The sequence below is a fragment of the Pongo abelii genome, chromosome 1 (genome assembly GCF_028885655.2).
Source record: "Pongo abelii isolate AG06213 chromosome 1, NHGRI_mPonAbe1-v2.0_pri, whole genome shotgun sequence".
Taxonomy (NCBI): Eukaryota; Metazoa; Chordata; class Mammalia; order Primates; family Hominidae; genus Pongo; species Pongo abelii.
Window position 1 is genome coordinate 214,305,681 of NC_071985.2, and position 19,944 is coordinate 214,325,624.

The following is a 19,944-nucleotide window of genomic DNA, read 5'->3' on the forward strand; positions in this document are numbered from 1 at the left end:
CCAAAACACTAAGCAGCTAGAATATGCCATTCATTCATTCATTCATTCACCCACCCACGTCTTCCTTAAGGCCCTGGAGTAGCTTGCTTTTGTTTGAATTTTACCAATTAAGAGTTGTGTGATCTTGGGGAAGGTGACTTAACCAGTCTGTGCCTTGGTTTTTTTGTCTGTAGAATGGGTTTACTAAGAGTCCGTTATCTCTTACAGTACTTGTGAGAATGAATGAGACAATCCCATTAAATTACTTGGCACAATGCCTGGCTCATTGAATTCAGTCATTAAATGTTATCTGTTATTATTGCTATTTACACTTTATTCTTCAGGGCCCAGCTCAGATTTCTCCTCCTCTGAAGTATTTTCTGTCTTGGAAAAGTTGATTCGCATATATGTTGAGTACCTGTTATGCCAGACAGTGTGACAAATACAACATAAGTTACATTTTTAATGATGTGCACGACTGTTCACAATGTCGTATGTGTACGTTACACGTATATATCGGGTGATATGTGTATCTAATTTTGCAGAATACTAGATATATGCAATTTTCTTAATTTTCATGAATGAATGAATGAATGAATGGCATTTCCTAACTGCTTAGTGTCTTGGGCAGCTCTGCTCTGAGCCCAGGGCCAGGTTAGGCTGATGACGGGGGAAAAGGACTCTGTTTAAGACTTTTTTTTTTTTTTTTTTGAGACAGTTTCGCTCTTGTTGCCCAGGCTGGAGTGCAATGGCGCTATCTCTTGGCTCACCACAACCTCCGCCTCCGGGGTTCCAGCGATTCTCCTGCATCAGCCTCCCGAGTAGCTGGGATTACAGGCACGCGCCACCACACCCAGCTAATTTTTGTAATTTTTGGTAGAGATGGAGTTTCTCCATGTTGGTCAGGCTGGTCTCAAACTCCCGACCTCAGGTAATCCACCCGCCTAGGCCTCCCAAAGTGCTGGAATTACAGGCGTGAGCCACCGCGCCCAGCCAAAACTTTTAAAAATTTTTTGAGACAGGGACTCATTCTGTAGCCCAGGCTGGAGTCCAGTACTATCATGGCTCACTGCAACTTCGACCTTACAGGTTCAAGTGACCCTCCCACCTCAGCCTCCTGAGTAGCTGGGACTACTGGTGCACACCTCTCTAGTTTCTTTGTATTTTTGTAGAGACGTGGTTTTGCTATGTTGCCCAGGCTGGTCTTGAACACCTGGGCTCAAGCGATCTGGCTGCCTCCGCCTCCCAAAGTGCTGGGATTACAGGTGTGAGCCACTGCACCTGGGCTACAGTTTTCAGATTGAAAAATAAACGAAGACGTACAGGTATGCATCACTTAATGATGGGAATACATTCTGAGAAATGCCCTCTTGTGCAAACATTGTAGCGTGTACTTATGTAAACCTAGATGGTTTAGCCTACTACACACCTAGGCTGTATGGTATAGCCTATTCTTCCTAGGCTACAAACCTGTACGGCATGTTACTGTACTGAAAACTGTAGGCAATTGTAACACAATGGTAAATATTTGTGTATCTAAACATAGAGAATGTATGGTAAAAATAGGATATGAAAGATAAAAAATGGTACACTGGTATAGGGCACTTAACATGAATGTATCTTGCAGAACTAGGAGTTGTTCTGGGGTTAGTCAGTAAGTGGGTGGTGAGTGAATGTGAAGGCTTACGACATTACTGTACACTACTGTGGACTTTATGAATACTGTGCATTTAGACTATACTAAATTTATATAAGATATTTTTCTTTCTTCAATAATCTTAACCTTAGCTTAATGTAACTTTTTTACTTTACACACATTTTATTTTTTTAATTTTTGACTTTTGTAATAATACTTAGTATAAAACACAGACTTTACAGCTGTACAAAAATATATTTTTAAAATTTATTTTTGACATGGGATCTTGCTATGTTCCCCAGGCAGATCTTGAACTCCTGGACTCAAGCAAGCCTCCTGCCTCAGCCTCCCTAGCAACTGGGATTACAGGCATATGCTATCATGCCTGACTTAATAATATTTTTCTTATATCTTTATTCTATAAGCTTTTTCCTACAATACTAAAATTTTTTTTTCAGTCTTAAACTATTTTGTTAAAAACTAAGACACAGGCCAGGCGCAGCGGCTAACATCTGTAATCCTAGCACTTTGGGAGGCTGAGGTGGGTGGATGGCTTGAGCCCAGGAGTTCATGAGCCCAGGAGTTCAAGACCAGCTTGGGGCTGGGCGCGGTGGCTCATGCCTGTAATCCCAGCACTTTGGGAGGCCGAGGAGGGTGGATCACGAGGTCAAGAGATCAAGACCATCCTGGCCAACATGGTGAAAACCCGTCTCTACTAAAAGTACGAAAATTAGCTGGGTGTGGTGGCACACGCCTGTAGTCCCAGCTACTTGGGAGGCTGAGGCAGGAGAATTACTTGAACTCAGGAGATGGAGGTTGCAGTGAGTTGAGATCGCACCACTGCACTCAGCCTGGCAACAAAGCGAGACTCCATCTCAGAAAAAAACAAAACAAAACAAAAAACAGCTTGGGCAATATGGCGAAACCCCATTTCTTCAAAACATACAAAAATTAGCCGGGCATGGTGGTGGGTGTCTGTAGTCCCAGCTACTCAGGAGGCTGAAGTGGGAGGATCACCTAAGCCTGGGAGGTCGTGGCTGTGGTGAGCTGTGATGGTGCCTCTCTACTCCAGTCTGGGTGACAGAGTAAGAGCATCTCAAAAAACAAGCAAACAAAAAACAAAGACACAAACACATTAGCCTGGGCCTAAATAGGGTCAGCATCATCAATATCACTGTCTTCCACCTCCACATATTGTCTTACTGGCAGGTTTTCAGGAGCAGTAACGCCCATGGAACTGTCATGTGTGATAACAATGCCTGTTTCTGGAATACCTCTTTTTTTTTTTTTTTTTTTTTTAAGGACAGAGTCTTACTCTGTCGCTCAGCCTGGAGTGCAGTGGCATGATCTCGGCTCACTACAACCTCCACCTCCCGGGTTCAAGTGATTCTCATGTCTCAGTCTCCCAAGTAGCTGGGACTGCGGTGCACACTACTATGCCTGGCTAATTTTTGTATTTTTAGTAGAAATGGGGTTTCACCATGTTGGCCAGGCTGTTCTTGAACTCCTGACCTCAGGTGATCTGTTCGCCTCTGCCTCCTGAAGTGCTGGAATTATAGGCATGAGCCACCGCGGCCTGCTTGGAATACCTCTTGAAGCACCTGCATGAGACTATTTTACAGTTAATTTTCTTTTAATAAGCAGAAGGAGTACTCTAACCATAAAAAGTAGATACATAAACCAGTAACATAGTCATTTATTATCATTGTCAAGTATTATGTAGTATACATAATTGAACATGCTGTACTTTTATACAGCTGGCAGTACAGTGGGTTTGTTTACACCACCTTCACCGCAGAGGTGATTAATTCGACTGCAATGTTATGGCAGCTACAATGTTACTAGGCGATAGGAATTTTTCAGCTCCGTTATACTCTTGTGTGACCACTGCTGTGTATGCTGTATGTGCTATCCATCATTGACTGAAACATCGTTTTGCAGTGCATGACTGTATAGTCAAATGTTAAAAGTATATGTACAAAGCTGGGCACAATGGCATGCACCTGAAATCCCAGCTACTTGGGAGGCTGAGATGGGAGTATTACTTGAGCCCAGGAGTTCAATCCAGCCTGGGCAACACAGTGAGATCCCATCTCAAATAATAAAAAGTGTATCTATAGTGGTTGTATTAGTTTTCTCAGGCTGCTATAATGAAATACCATAGACTAGGTGGCTTAAACAATAGAAATTGATATTCTCACAGTTCTGGAGGCTGGAAATTCAAGATCAAGGCATTGGCAGGTTTTGTTTCCTCTGACGCCTCGCTCGTTGGCTTGCAAAAGGCTGCCTTCTTGCTGTATCCTTACTTGGCCTTTGCTGTGCTTACACATCCCTGATGTCTCTTGCTCTATTGGATTAAGGCCTCACCATTTTGACTTTGTTAAAACATAATTACATTTTTAAAGGCCTTGCTGTCAAATGCTGTAATATTGGTGTCATATTGGGGGATAGGGTTTCAACACAGGAATTTTTGAGGATACAATTCGATCCGGAAGAGTGATATATTAGATTTTAAAATTTTTATTATTTATTTATTTTTTATTGTTTTGAGACAGAGTCTTGCTCTGTCACCCATGCCGGAGTACAGTGGCATGATCTCGGCTCACTCCAACCTCCGCCTCCAGGGTTCAAACGATTTTCCTGCCTCAGCCTCCCAAGTAGCTGGGATTATAGATGCCCACCACGCCCAGCTAATTTTTGTACTTTTATAAGAGACGGAGTTTTACCGCGTTGGCCAGGCTGGTCTCAAACTCCAAACCTCAAGTGATCGGCATGCCTCGACCTTCCAAAGTGTTGAGATTACAGGTGTGAGCCACTGTGCCTGGTGGATATTTTTAAATTGTTATAAGTGTTCCCCCCACCCACCCATTTTCTGTAATAAGGAGGCATTACTTTTATATCTAGATAAAACAACACTATTTTATTTACTTATTTATTTGAGACAGAGTCCCACTCTATCGCCCAGGATGGAGTTCAGTGGCACGATCTTGGATCACTGCAACCTCTGCCTCCTGAGTTCAAGCCATTCTTTTGCCTCAGTCTCCTGAGTAGTTGGGATGACAGGCACATGCCACCACACCCAGCTAATTTTTGCATTTTTAGTAGAGATGGGTTCTAACCAAGTTGGCCAGCTGGTCTCGAACGCCTGATCTTAAATGATCCACCCACCTTGGCCTCCCAAAGTGCTGGGATTATAGGCGTGAGCCACTGCGCCTGGCCTATTTATTTTTTTGAGACAGAGTCTTGCTCAGGTTGGAGTGCAATGGTGTGATCTCGGCTCACTGCAGCCTCGACCTCCTGGGCTCAAGCGATCCTAATCGAGAAAATTATTAGCCGCACACGGTAGGCTACCAAGTACAAAGGAGGTGCTTGCTCTATGCTGTTAAGAAGTGCTGTGATCTCAGTCGGGTGTGGTGACTCACGCCTGTAATACCAACACTTTGGAAGGCCGAGGCGGGTGGATCACTTGAGATCAGGAGTTCGAGACCAGCCTGGCCAACATGGTGAAACCCCATGTCTACTAAAAATACAAAAAAATTAGCGGGGCGTGGTGGCAGGCGCCTGTAATCCCAGCTACTTGGGAGGCTGAGGTAGGAGAATCGCTTGAACCTGGGAGGTGGAGGTTGCAGTGAACTGAGATTGCGCCATTGCACTCCAGCCTGGGGGACAAGAGTGAGACTTCATCTCAAAAAAAAAAAAAAGAAAGGTCAGGTGCCCTTTTGGGTGTCACTTATCCGAAGGTAAATATGTGCTTCCATTTAGAAGGAAGAATTAGTATTATCTATTAGGAGGTAATTTTCTTCTCTTACTCTCTTTGCATCTGACTACATTGAATGGAAATCTTGCTTTTGGTCAGAGCTCTTCACTAACAAACACTTTTTTTTTTTTTTTGAGATGGAGTTTTGCTCTTGTTGCCCAGGCTGAAGTGCAATGGCGCGATCTCAGCTCACCGCAACCTCTGCCTCCCGGGTTCCAGCGATTCTCCTGCCTCAGCCTCCTGAGTAGCTGGGATTACAGGCATGCGCCACCATGCCCAGCTAATTTTGTATTTTTCGTAGAGACAGACGGGGTTTCTCCATGTTGGTCAGGTTGGTCTCGAACTCCTGACATCAGGTGATCCGCCCGCCTCGGCCTCCCAAAGTGTTGGGATTACAGGTGTGAGCCACTGCGCCCGGCTAACAAACACTTCTTATATGTCCTAAAATGAATGTGATGGTGATAGCCCTGTGATTTTTTTTTCCGGAGCATTTTGTGGAATGGTGATTTTAGCTCCTTACGGTCCCCTGTACTCTTTTTTTCTCAGGAGACAGCAATATGTTGGGAAGCTCAAGTTTGCCTCCTTGGAATTTTCCCCTGGATCCAAGAAGTTGGTTGTAGCCACAGAGAAGAATGTGATTGCAGCATTAAATTCCCGAACTGGGGAGATCTGTGAGTGAACTGGAAACTGTGTCTACTGGCTGCCTCAGGGACGAAAGGCTTACCATTGCCAACTCTGTCTGGCTGATTCCTGAATAAGGGACATGTTGGCCAAAAGATGCCTCTCCTAGTGGATTCTGATACTTTTTTTTTTTCAGTCTTACCATCTTTGAATATTTGTATGTTCCTATAACTGACCTTTGTGGTTTATTCTCTCAGCCTGAATCCTGAGTGTCCTTAAATAAGATATTGCTACAAGCCCAGGTGGGAGGATCACTTGAGCTCAGGAGTTCGAGACCAGCCTGGGGATCACAGTGAGGCCCCATGTCTAAAATTTAAAAAAATAGGCATGGTGGCGTGTGCCTAGATTCCCAGCTACTTGGGAGACTGAGGTGGGAGGACTGCTTGAGCCCAGCAGGTTGAGGCTGCAGTGAGCTGTGATCATGCCAGTTCACTCCAGCCTGGGCAATAGAGCAAGACCTTGTCTCAAAAAAAAGATGCTGCTGCAAAAAACACATTATTCTACTTCGCAGTAAACTCTCAGATACCCTCACTTAATTACCTACACTGGCTGGATGTTTTTAGGCACTAAAATAAGGGAAATAGAATTTATAATCACTATTTTTCTTGTGAATTGGATGGATTTTATTAATCTATTGTTGTTTGTTTATATGTTTGATGGGGTGGTAGTGGGGCCTGGACAGTAGTGGTCCCTCTTAACCCCTTCTACCCTCATTACCCCGTGAATGGGACTGGATCACTGCCAGTTAGCTATACTCCTTCACTCCCTCGAAATAAAATTGGACATTGCTGTGCAAATGAAGAGCTCTTCATTTTTCTCTTAGTCTTCTGGGTTGCCACCTTTTGTTCATAGTAACGTCTAACTTTCATGTCTCTCAGTGTGGCGCCATGTTGACAAGGGCACGGCAGAAGGGGCTGTGGATGCCATGCTGCTGCACGGACAGGGTAAGCAGAGTCCTCCCATGTCTCCATTGTGCGGCCAGCTCCCTGTCCCATTCCTTGGCTCCTTGATCTGTACAGGGTCTGGTAGGGAATGGAGACGGGGGACTCCTGACAGTGAAGGACAGGTACCTGTTTAACATGTATTTGCATCCAGAAATCAGAGGTGAGGCCACTGCTCACAGTGGGACCTTAGGAGGCGACAGAGCAAGTGGGAAATGACTTCACCACGATCTTTTCTTTTCCAGATGTGATCACTGTGTCCAATGGAGGCCGAATCATGCGTTCCTGGGAGACTAACATCGGGGGCCTGAACTGGGAGATAACCTTGGACACTGGCAGGTAGGGGAGAAACTGGATTTTATCTTGACTGAGTTAAAGGCTTTACCGGAACACAGATCGCATAGACAGCAACTCTGGGCTTTTGGCTTTTTCCCAGGGACTACTGAAGAGCCAGCCATTGAGTGCCCATTGTGGATATGCTTGCTCAGCCAACATGTATTGAGCACCTGTTAGTTGCAGAGTTTCTAGGTGCAGTGTTTGTGCTTGTGCTTGAATGCTGTTCCTAATTTCACTGTGATTCGTGAGTTTTGCAATGTTCCAGATATAAGAACATAATATAAAACTTCCACTGTTTAGTTTTGTTTAAGGAACAGCCTGACCTATCGTTACATCTTTGCTAAAGTTGTTTATTTTTATTTATTGAGTTTTTTGAGACATAGTTTCACTCTGTCACCCAGGCTAGAGTGCAGTGGTGCGATCTTGGCTCACTGCAACCTTCGCCTCCCAGGTTCAAGCAATTCTCATGCCTCAGCCTCTCCAGTAGCTTGGATTACAGGCATGTGAACCACACCTGGCTAATTTTTGTATTATTAGTAGAGACAGGGTTTCACCATGTTGGCCAGGCTGGTCTCGAACTCCTGACCTTGTGATCCTCCCACCTCGGCCTCTCAAAGTGTTGGGATTACAGGCATGAGCCACCGGGCCCGGCCCCTAAAGTTGTTCTAATGATAGGGTCATTTCTATTAGCTTCTACATTTTCTGATAGTAATTCATTTGGTAAACACGTGCTGAGCCCCAGGTGATGAGGACACATGGGACTGTGAGACAGTTGCTGTCATCGAGGATTCCGCTGTCCATTGGGAGGCAGGCAGGTAGCACAGTAATGACAGCACTGTCTCATGGGTATGTGGCAGAGGGTAGGTCCAGTTGCTGTGAAGTCCCAGGGGAAGGAGAGAACAGCCCTTAGGAGATGTGGATGGTTTCAGGGAAGCAAGCAGTGTGGCCAAATGGTTGCAAGTGCAGAATCTCAAGTTGACTAACAAGAGGCAGAGCCAGGGTTAGGATCCAGCTGTGTTTGACACCAAAGCCTGTTTTCTTACCCACTGAGCAACAGTGGGTACTGTTCTGAACTGTCTCTTCCAGCCTGAGGCTCTGCAGGTGCGGGCTGCTCTCAACCTGTACTTGTGCTCAGTTTCCAGGCACTTGGGCTGGTTGGCCTGCAGGAGTCTGTAAGGTACATTGCAGTCCTGAAGAAGACTACACTTGCCCTCCATCACCTCTCCAGTGGGCACCTCAAGTGGGTGGAACATCTCCCGGAAAGGTAAGGCTGCCTGCTCACAGGCAACAGCTGCCTCGTCCTACTTTCTAGGAGCTCCTCTTTCTCCTTGAGGGACCCGAAGCATTTGCTTTAACCCAGGCCTGTCTCTTGTTGGTGTTGCATGGAGTGTGTTGCACTCAAAATATCTTGAAGGCTGTGAGTATGGGTGAAACTCCGGAGTATGCCCGGAGTTTCCTTTGCACTGAGAAGAACACTCTCAAACTGGGGTGCTAGGGCGAGCCATGCTACGGGAGCCACTCACTCACTCATGGTTGTGGTACTTTGCACCTTCTGACTTCTAGTTCAAGTTCTAGTTCTAGTTCTAGTTCTGACTGAGCCTTTCGTTCATATTAAGAGTTAGAACAACTCAAGAAGACCCAGGGTAGGCTGAGTGAGGTGTGAAATGGTTTCTCGAGGTCCTGCTGGTAGAAAACATCAAAATTGGGAAGGAACAAGAGAGAAGGAACAAGAGAAAAGGATCTACTTAGATACCCTGTGGCCATTTTCAAAGTTTAGAGCAGGACTTAAAACTTCAAATTCTGGCCTGGCACGGTGTCTCACGCCTGTAATCCCTGCACTTTGGGAGCCTGAGGTGGATGGATCACTTGAGCTCAGGAGTTCAAGACCAGCCTGGGCAACCTCATCTCTACAAAAAATACAAAAAATTAGCCGGGCATGGTGGTACATGCTTGTGATCCCAGCTACTTGGGAGGCTGAGGTGGGAGGATCACCTGAGAATCGGGAGGTAGAGCTGCAGTGAGCCGTGATCGCACCACTGCACTGCAGCCTGGGTGACAGAGTGAGACACTGTCTAAAAAAAACACAGCAAAGAAAATGCTATGAGGCGGGTTATGAAATATCCATGAGCAACACTGGCTGGATGGGAGCTGCAGTGCACCTGGCCTGCCTGGAGGGGGCAGCCTTACCCACCTGATTGGTGCTCTGCATTTAGGCCTAGTGTTGCCACGTCTTCTAACCGTAGGAAAATTTAGAAATCTGATTGTGAAGTATAATATCTTCTAAATGTTGACAACTAATTCAAATTAAGAACAACAACAACAAAAGCCCCCAAACTGTGTGAGCCAAACAAAACCTATTTGGGAATTACTAGTTTGTGACATCTGGCTGAGGCCCGGCAGCCCCTAAGGATAATCCTGTCCTGGGTTTAAAGCTGACACTGCGGTTTCTTCTTCCCTCTCTTAGTGACAGCATCCACTACCAGATGGTGTATTCTTATGGCTCTGGGGTGGTGTGGGCCCTCGGAGTTGTTCCCTTCAGCCATGTGAACATTGTCAAGTTTAATGTGGAAGATGGAGAGATTGTTCAGCAGGTACAGGAGGGTGACAGGAGCCTGTGAATAAGGTGGGGTTGGGGGAGACTCGATAGATTTCTTTGTACTGGGGAACAGGGAACTTGGCTGGGCAGATGCAAAAGCTACTTATGCTCCCTCATTCTGGTCACTTGCCAGCTGCCTTCCCATTAGGCCTCTATTTAAAGTACTCATATTTGCATGTGTTATCTTCTGGGGTGGCTAAAAAATTACATAGATCTAGTCCCTGCCTATAAGTATCTTACAGTGCTGTGAAATCACAGTAGGACACCACATATGGCAAATATAGTAAAGAAGTGCTGATTCTGAAGTGTCAGGTATTTAAAATTATCGGGTATATTTTTCCAGTGACCAGAAAGAAAATCCTGATATTTTTTCCAACTTTGAAGGCTCTCAGGAGGTTGGAGGGTGGGGCTGCAGGGGACAGGAAGAACTCCTATACAACCAATCATGAAGAACCTTTGAGCTTAGGACCCCCAGTGGGATGCTGGCAGCAATATTGCTGTTGGGCTGAGAGGGAAATGTAAAAATCTTTCATGAGCTTCCTGTTAACGATGACTTTTCTGTAGGTTAGGGTTTCAACTCCGTGGCTGCAGCACCTGTCCGGAGCCTGTGGTGTGGTGGATGAGGCTGTCCTGGTGTGTCCTGACCCGAGCTCACGTTCCCTCCAAACTTTGGCTCTGGAGACGGAATGGGAGTTGAGACAGATCCCGCTGCAGGTGAGAGGCTGCTACTGCTTCTGGCCTGAGGCATTTCCTGCGGGGAGTAGAAAGTTTGGCATGATTCCCCCGAGGGTCTTTCTCCCAGACTCTTCCTGAGCAGTGGAAGCCATTCAGGCCCCTGGCTGAACTGGTATAAGAGGAAATCGGTCACTTTCCCCTTTGGGGAACTTGAACTGGAGCATTTGGAGCCACCTGCCATGGCCCAGTTACTTCCCCTGGTAAAGTAGGGCAGAGAGTGTGAGCCTGGGATGGGTCAGGGAGTCGTCAGCTGTTAGCCATTATCCTTCTCCTTCTTGCCTTCCAGTCTCTTGACTTAGAATTTGGAAGTGGATTCCAACCCCGGGTCCTGCCTACCCAGCCCAACCCAGTGGATGCTTCCCGGGCCCAGTTCTTCCTGCACTTGTCCCCAAGCCACTATGCTCTGTTGCAGTACCATTACGGAATCCTGAGTTTGCTTAAAAACTTCCCACAGGTAACTGCAGGCAACATGGTTTGCTAGGATTCAGGAGATCTCTCCAAGACATGGATGCTAGAAGGCAGTGTTTTTGAATCTGGAAACGTTTGCTCTTAGGCCCAAGATTGATGACACCTTCCCATAAATGGTTTGAGAGGGGGTAGGTAGCCTTACCGTAGAAATGGTATATTTCCTTCTGAGTATTACAAAGGCTCTTTAGAGCAAAACTAGGGCCTTCCTTAGTCCAAAGGAAATATGGGGACATAAATGAGAGCTTCCCCGTAGATAGTAAGAACAAGCAGCATGGGATTTAAGATTGACCTGTGCCTGCGTTGGAGGTAGGGAGAGTTCTTTTTTCAGCTGTAGATGCAACTGAGGCCTCCCTCTGCTCTTAAGTGCCTGACCATTCTGCTCCAAAGTGGGGAGCACTTTCAACTCTAAGGCCAAGGGCCTTCCCTGGAGAGGCGACCCTCTGTAAGGCAACTGGCTAGTACTGGTCCCGTTTAGGAGCTGATGCCTTGCTTTTCCCCCAGACTGCCCTAGTGAGCTTTGCCACCACTGGGGAGAAGACAGTGGCTGCAGTCATGGCCTGTCGGAATGAAGTGGTGAGTATTGAGAACAACAGTCAGCACTTGGGATTTTCCTTCCTGGTCTCCACTAGGAACCCTGAAAATCAGAAGTCTGGGCACATTGGCCTGGTCAGTTTGAACCCAGGGGGCAGGAGGCCGTTGAGAAGTGAGGTCTTGCCTCACCTATAGAGCTTTCTGCGTACCCCATTTCTCCCCAGGAACGAGACCCTAATGTGATGACCTTACTTTCATATGGGGCTATTAAGGGTTGAATAGGCTTGGTGGGCAGGGGTGAGAAATGAGCTTTGTCTTCTCTCAAGTGCTAAGAAGACAAAAACAAAAGCTTCATTTCAGTGACTGGGAAGTGACCCTTTGGCTGAATTTTCTCCTGTCCTTCTCTTTCTCATAGCAGAAAACTAGCAATTCTGAAGATGGGTCAATGGGGAGCTTTTCGGAGAAGTCTAGTTCAAAGGTAGGGTGTGGCACTGGGCAGTATGCCAGACCTAGAGACACAGGAGGCCACCAAAGAGAGTTGGGGGAACAGCTTTGGTTAGGAGCAGGTCCTAGAGTTCCCAGCTTCAAATGGGGTTTCCTAAGTACTGTAAATTAAATGATGTTTCTCTTAATCTCATTTTACTGGGAGATTAGGAAGTAGAATCTGTAGAGTCTGTTCCTAGCCACTTTCTCCTCTGGGCCTCAGCGTCCCCATTTCTTTCGGGATCCTGGCTGGCACAGTTGAGTAGTAATCTGTGCGGTTACCCTGTAGCAGAGGCATGAGCCCCTGGCTGGAGGCATAGGTTCCTGCTGTGGCTTCCATCTAAGCGTTTCCCTGCCTCCTGTCTTGCTCAGTCTTACCTTGCTCAGCCCTACCTCTCTCAGAAGTCTCTGCTACTCTGTACTGGCTTCCAAGACAAGTATGGTAGTTGTAATTTCGTTTATTTACTCAGGCACCTTATTTTTGCCTTAGGATTTAGCTCGCTTTTCTCTTTTATTCTCCTTTGCATATATTTCCCCTTCTGGCCTGGCTCCTTCTCTAGGGTATTTGCCCCTAATCCTTGGACTTCCTTTGGTGGGCTTTGCTTTCGGGGGATACCTGTAGTTGACACGTGCTGTCTGTACTCCTAGGACTCTCTGGCTTGCTTCAATCAGACCTACACCATTAACCTATACCTCGTGGAGACAGGTCGGCGGCTGCTGGACACCACGATTACATTTAGTCTGGAACAGAGCGGCACTCGGCCTGAGCGGGTGAGAGAGAGCCTTTCTTTGCAGACTGTCCTGTGGGCTTCTCAGCACATGGCTTCCTTTCCTCAGGGTCAGGTCTTAGCCATGGGGCTTGGATTAGGCTCTCTGAACATGTGTTCTAGTGCAAATCACAGGAAGGCGGGTATTATTTACGCCAGCTCATCATTGTGCACCAGGCACTGTTCTAAGCTTTTAACTTACACATTAATTGATTTAACCCTCCGAACACTCTCATGAAGCGGCTGTTCCTGACCTGGTTTTAAAATGATTCTGTGGCCTGGTGGGATCGAGTACCATAGCCAGAGTCACTGAGCCAGTAAGAGGTGTCACTGGGGTTCAGATTCAGGTCTAACCCCACAGCCTGGACTCCTCATCACTACCCAGTATTGCCTCTGTGTGCATCTGCTTGCGTTCCTCAGCTGCTTGGGCTGCGGCTTCTTCGTTTCTAAAGCAGAAAGTCTAATCCCGGCCTCCTGCTCACTTTGTGGGGTGTGATTAGAGCGTGGATGAATGGCGTGGTACCCGTGGAGTACTCAAGTTCTTCCATGGAAAGGTTTGGGAGACCCCAGCATCATTGTGTTGGCTCCTAAGAATATGTATCACTTACTGGCATCCAGATAATAGCTACCTTGTTTAGACATCAAATAATGCCATGGCCTGTACCTCTGTTAAGTCCAGGCTTTGACTCCTGGGGTCTGGTGCTCTCAGAGGCATTTGGATCCTCATTGACTACACTGGTCTTGACTGTGGCTTACAGCTGTATATCCAGGTGTTCTTGAAGAAGGATGACTCAGTGGGCTACCGGGCTTTGGTGCAGACGGAGGATCATCTGCTACTTTTCCTGCAGCAGTTGGGTAAGTAGACCTCATTCAATCCATTTTATTTCCCCAGGCCTTCCAGTGTGTTCCAATCAGACTGTTTTTTGCGAGGCTGCAGGTTTCTGGAAGAGATTCAAGTGGAGTGTGCCCTGAGTGTTTCGTTCATAGCCAAATGTCACCTGCTTTTTTTTTTTTTTTTTTTGGAGATAGAGTCTTGCTCTATTGCCCAGGCTGGAGTGCGGTGGCATGATCTCGGCCCATTGCAATCTCCACCTTTCGGATTCAAGCGATTCTCCTGCCTCAGCCTCCTGAGTAGCTGGGATTACAGGCGCTGATTTTGTATTTTTAGTAAGAGACAGGGTTTCACCATGTTGGCCCAGGCTGGTCTCAAGCTCCTAACCTCAGGTGATCTGCCCACCTTGGCCTCCCAAAGTGCTGGGATTACAGGCATGAGCCACTGTGCCCGGCCCCGTTACCTGCTTTTGAAAAATAACTTGGCATTCTCGGTGGGATACAGAACTTTCCTCCCTTGACCTATTGATTCCAGCCCCTTGCTCTGCCATTTCTCCTTTTATGCAAGAGCTTGTAGTAATCCCTGAGTCAGCAAGAAGAGTCTGTCTAGAAAATCTGGGAGACAGGCTTAGCTTTTGTTCATTTATTTATTCATTTATTTATTTATTTTTTGAGACAGGGTCTCACTGTTGCCCAGTCTGGAGTACAGTGGCGTGATCGTAGCTCACTGCAGCCTCAATCTTCCGGGCTCAAGTGATCTTCCCATCTCAGCCTCCTAAGTAGCTGTGACTACAGGTGCTCGCCACCATGCTTGGCTAATTTTTTGATATTTATTTATTTATTTATTAATTATTTTATTTTATTTTATTTTGAGATGGAGTCTCGCTCTGTCGCCCAGGCTGGAGTGCAATGGCACGATCTCGGCTCACTGCAACCTCCACCTCCCGGGTTCACGCCATTCTCTTGCCTCAGCCTCCCAAGTAGCTGGAACTACAGGCGCCCACCATCACGCCTGGCTAATTTTTTATATTTTTAGTAGAGAGGGGTTTCACCATGTTAGCCAGGATGGTCTCGATCTCCTGACTTCGTGATCTGCCCGCCTTGGCCTCCCAAAGTGCTGGGATTACAGGCGTGAGCCACCGTGCCCGGCCCTGATATTTATTTTTTGTTGAGATAAGGTTTTGCCCTGTTGTCCAGGCTGGTCTCAAATTCCTGGGCTCAAGAGATTCGCCCACCTTGGCCTCCCAAAGTGCTGGGATTACAGGCATGAGCCACTGTGCCCAGCCCCAGGCTTAGCTTTGTAAAAATGTTTCCTGTAGCAGGGAAGGTGGTGCTGTGGAGCCGCGAGGAGTCCCTGGCAGAAGTGGTGTGCCTAGAGATGGTGGACCTCCCCTTGACCGGGGCACAGGCCGAGCTGGAAGGAGAATTTGGCAAAAAGGCAGGTATGAACCTAAGAGGTTGGAGCTGCAGAGTTGCTGGAGGGGCCAGTCTGGAAATGACCACAAGAGACACCGTATCATGCATCTCTGGCTTCCTAGGCTTGGCAGATTGCTAGTCTTTTCTGAACGAGCTCTGTGATGAGGTTCCAGTGCATTCATGGCCATATGGTTTATGAAACCATTCTTTTCTGTGAAAGAATGAACTGTGAATCCTTCTAGGGAAAGCTAGGGAAAAATCCCTCTAGGGAAAGCTGAGGGAAAAAAGTCTTTTTTTTTTTTTTTTTTTTTTTTGAGACAAGAGTCTCGCTGTGTCACCCAGGCTGGAGTGCAGTGGCACAATCTCGGCTCACTGCAACCTCTGCCTCCCGGGTTCAAGCAGCTCTCCTGCCTCAGCCTCCTGAGTAGCTGGGATTACAGGCATGCGCCACCATGCCCGGTTAATTTTTGTATTTTTAGTAGCGACAGGGTTTCACCATGTTGGTCAGGCTGGTCTCAAACTCCTGACCTCATGATCTGCCCGCTTTGGCCTCCCAAAGTGTTGGGGATTACAGGCGTGAGCCACTGCGCCTGGGGGGAATAAAGTCTTAACTTAGTATTGTAATAGCTACCATTGCCTGTGTACTAAAAATTTGCCAGGCACCTTATACTCATTGTCCCTAAAGCAGCAGCCACATCTGTCTGGAGACACGATTGGGTTGATCTGGGTATTGTGGAAACAGCCCAGTGCCCTCTAAAGCTGGCCATGGTCCCAACTGCCAGGATGAACTTGATTCACTCTGCTCTGATTCAGTCCTGCCCCCTGCCCTCTCTCTTCTGTCCATTCATCCAGCTCTCCAACGGATAGCTATTGAGGGCCTGCTCTGGACCAGGCACTCTGCTAGGCAATGCACATTTTCTTAAACTGAGGATTAATTTGACTTTACTGTTTATTTCTGCTGCCTGGATCCAGCAATTCAAGGTAAAACCTGCTTCTTGCTGCCTTGTTGCTCGTTGCCTGCTCACATGGCTAGCTTTTGGTTAATTGTTTTTCTTCCTAACTTGGACCAATGAGGTACATCCTTGGGGTATGTGTGAGTGTGTTGACTGCCATGCTTGTGTGTTGTCCTGTTCCTTCTCACTTCTCTTCCTTGAGCAGAGGTGGGTGGAACATAAGATAAGAAGAGGTTCTGCTCCTTCTTTAGTGAGTTATTACCATGTACCAGGCACCACACTAAATCCTTTATGTAGGTCGTATGATGTAATTTTGCAACAGTCCAGTGGGTTACATGCCACTTTACAGATGAGGAACCAGAAGCAAAAAGGTGAAGTACATTTCTCAGTGTTGCCCCGTAGTGAGTGGTGAAGCTGGGATCTTAATCTGGGCCTGCTAGATTCCAGAGACCATGCCCTTTACCTTGCTTCCTTGCATCTGTTTCCAAATCTGTGGTCTCCAATGGAGGAGATTTGGAGGGCAGTGGCTTCATTGATGGAATCAGGGAAAGAGTGAATGATGGTCCTGGGAACTCGTTGCAAGTACGTCTGTTGGGTGCAGGTTAAACAGCTGACAAAGTAGGAATGAAGCAGTGGGAGATGGAAGTACCTGCTCATGATCCACATTCATTGACCTGCACCCTCCACCCCCACACTCATACCTCTTCTGGCTTTGTCATGGCACCCAGAAACCTTCCTCTGGCATCTTGGATGTGGGGCTGTGGTGGAGACATTCACAGCATGGCTGCCTCCTGCATGCCTGATCCCTGACTGCTTATCTCCTATTCCAAGATTCCAGCTGGGTTTAGTTGTAAGAGCCAGTTAAGCAGTTTTTGGAAGCTCCTGCATGAGCCTTACCTAAGTGTGAGACTATGGGCATCAGATACAGGACTGCCCTTTGGGCTTGTGGCCTAGAGTGTGGACTTATCGCTCCAGAGGAGAGGCAGAGATCCCTCATTAGGAAAATCATGTACCTCCTTCTGGACCCCTAATCTGATGTAGAGTATGTTACTTTTCCTTTACACCAGATGGCTTGCTGGGGATGTTCCTGAAACGCCTCTCGTCTCAGCTTATCCTGCTGCAAGCATGGACTTCCCACCTCTGGAAAATGTTTTATGATGCTCGGAAGCCCCGGAGTCAGATTAAGAATGAGATCAACATTGACACCCTGGCCAGAGATGAATTCAACCTCCAGAAGATGATGGTGATGGTAACAGCCTCAGGCAAGGTGAGTGGGGTTTAATTAAGCTCCAGTTACTGAACCTTTTCAAGTTCTGAGGGTGAGGAACAAAAAGCCTTTGGTGGTGGATAACACTGGTTCTAGTTTTCAAGGACAGACTCAGTTCTTTGGTTTCTCTTTCTAGTAGTGAGCCAAGTATTTGTTTATCTTGCAGCTTTTTGGCATTGAGAGCAGCTCTGGCACCATCCTGTGGAAACAGTATCTACCCAGTGTGAAGCCAGACTCCTCCTTTAAACTGATGGTCCAGAGAACTACTGCTCATTTCCCCCATCCCCCACAGTGCACCCTGCTGGTGAAGGACAAGGTGAGGCATCCAGCTCTGACTTGAGCCAGACTCAGTGTGGCTTTTTTGCTATTTTGTAACTTAAATTGCTCCTAGGCCCTTGGAATTGTGTGAGTTAATGAGGAACATTCAGGGGTTAGAACTCTGTTTCTTCTAGTTTCATGCATGGGTGGAGGAACCATCCAGCGCTGATGTGGAATTGTTTAGAAAGTGGGTGTGACTTCACCAGCTATATAGGGAGCCAGCTCTCCTCTTTTCTAAACATTGGCTGTTGGTTGCTGAGTGGCTATTTTCTCTTCTCTGTTTGAGGAAGAGCAGGACACAAAGATATTTTTGTGTCTTCCCAGAATTAGAATGGATTTTTGTGTATTCATTCTAGCATAGAAGGCGGGCTTGGTAGACACTTTCCTGGAATGGCTCCCTGGTGCGATCTCGGCTCACTGCAGCCTCCACCTCCCAGGTTCAAGCAATTCTTGTGCCTCAGCCTCCCGAGTAGCTGGGATTACAGGCGCACGCCATCATGCCCGGCTAATTTTTGTATATTTAGTAGAGACGGGGTCTCACCATGTTGGCCAGGCTGGTCTCAAACTCCTGACCTTAGGTGATCCACCTGCCTTGGCCTCCCAAAGTGCTGGGATTACAGGTGTGAGCCACCACGCCCGGCCAGGTTGCTGAATTGTTACTTGACTTTTTTATTGGTTCTTGGTTAGAACTGGCAGAGCAGCCAGGCGCGGTGGCTCACGCCTATAATCTCAGCACTTTGGGAGGCCAAGGAGGGCGGATTGCTTGAGTCCAGGAGTTCGAGACCAGCCTGGGCAACATGGTGAAACCCCATCTCTACAAAAAATAAAAACAGAATTAGCCACGTGTGGTGGTTTGTGCCTGTAGTCCCAGCTACTTGGGAGGTTGAGGTGGGAGGATCGCTTGAACCTGGGAGGCAGAGGTTGCAGTGAGCCTTGATCATGCCACTGCACTTCCAGCTTGGGTGATAGAGTGAGACCCTGTCTCAAACAAAGAACTGGCAGAGACAGTTTGACATTTTTCTTTGTGACGTTAGCCTAGGGGACTATTCACCTACAGCCAAGAACTTATTTTCCACAAAGAGGGCAAAGACTAGGGAACCCCCACAGTTGTTGAGCTGGAGTGCCAGCTCTTCAGGTCTATCCCTAGGATTTGCAGTCTTTTCTTGTTGGTGGAGCCTGACAGTTTGCTCATTTTAGGAGTCGGGAATGAGTTCTCTGTATGTCTTCAATCCCATTTTTGGGAAGTGGAGTCAGGTGGCTCCCCCAGTGCTGAAGCGCCCCATCTTGCAGTCCTTGCTTCTCCCAGTCATGGATCAAGATTACGCCAAGGTGTTGCTGTTGATAGATGATGAATACAAGGTACTGTCTTCAGAGGGGATGGAGAACATGCTAGCGGAGTCGGGTTTGGGGCCAGGTGGTCAAACACAGCGGCCCGGAGATGGAGTGCTCTCTGCACCCAGCACGTGTTTGGGCTCTAAGGCCATCCCGAAGAGAAATGATAGCTGTGTCTGCATTTGTGAAAACTCAGGTTCTTAACAGAACTGAATGTAAACCCTAAACTGAGTTCAAATCAACTGATTTGCTGTTTTATTCTTAAGGCTCTCTTTGATGGGGAACTTTCCTAACTCTTTCCTTGGGCTCTCTGGGTTTTTCAAGGTCACAGCTTTTCCAGCCACTCGGAATGTCCTGCGACAGCTACATGAGCTTGCCCCTTCCATCTTCTTCTATTTGGTGGATGCAGAGCAGGGACGGCTATGTGGATATCGGCTTCGAAAGGTAGGAAGGCGTGTCCTGGCATGACCCTTTGTGGATGAGATGCGGGTGTTTCCTGGCCATTTGGCTAAGAAGTGAATCACGCTACTCATTCTACTGTAAACTTAGATTAGCGTAATCCTGATGTCTGATACAAAGTCAATCATTTGTTCATATTTGTTGGGCAGCTACTACATGGCAGATACGGTTTTAGGTGCTGTGGATAGAGTGGTGCACAGTAGACCAAATCTCTGCCCTTGTGGAGCTTTCATTCCACATTCTTGTTCTTTTTTTTTTGAGACGGAGTCTTGCACTGTCGCCCGGGCTGGAGTGCAGTGGCGCGATCTTGGCTCACTGCAACCTCTGCCTCCTTGGTTCAAGCGATTCTCCTGCCTCAGACACCCAAGTAGCTGGGATTACAGGAGTGCGCCACCACGCCCGGCTAATTTTTTGTATTTTTAGTAGAGACAGGGCTTCACTGTGTTGGCCAGGATAGT

At 47.2% G+C, this 19,944-nt stretch overlaps 1 protein-coding gene across 9 annotated transcripts in view; it reads left to right on the plus strand.

The window, feature by feature from the left end:
• EMC1 (ER membrane protein complex subunit 1) overlaps positions 1-19,944 on the plus strand; it is a 32,844-nt gene that overhangs the window by 607 nt on the left and 12,293 nt on the right. For 3 of the 9 annotated variants that reach the window (XM_009234156.3, XM_054533138.2, XM_054533175.2), the window contains exons 2-17: positions 5,919-6,043; positions 6,932-6,997; positions 7,240-7,333; positions 8,466-8,594; positions 9,795-9,921; positions 10,491-10,640; positions 10,948-11,115; positions 11,631-11,702; positions 12,076-12,138; positions 12,792-12,914; positions 13,669-13,765; positions 15,061-15,183; positions 17,178-17,377; positions 17,544-17,693; positions 18,893-19,054; positions 19,352-19,471. In XM_009234156.3, the coding sequence (XP_009232431.1) occupies positions 5,919-6,043; positions 6,932-6,997; positions 7,240-7,333; positions 8,466-8,594; positions 9,795-9,921; positions 10,491-10,640; positions 10,948-11,115; positions 11,631-11,702; positions 12,076-12,138; positions 12,792-12,914; positions 13,669-13,765; positions 15,061-15,183; positions 17,178-17,377; positions 17,544-17,693; positions 18,893-19,054; positions 19,352-19,471 (1,969 nt within the window). 9 annotated transcript variants of the gene reach the window in all.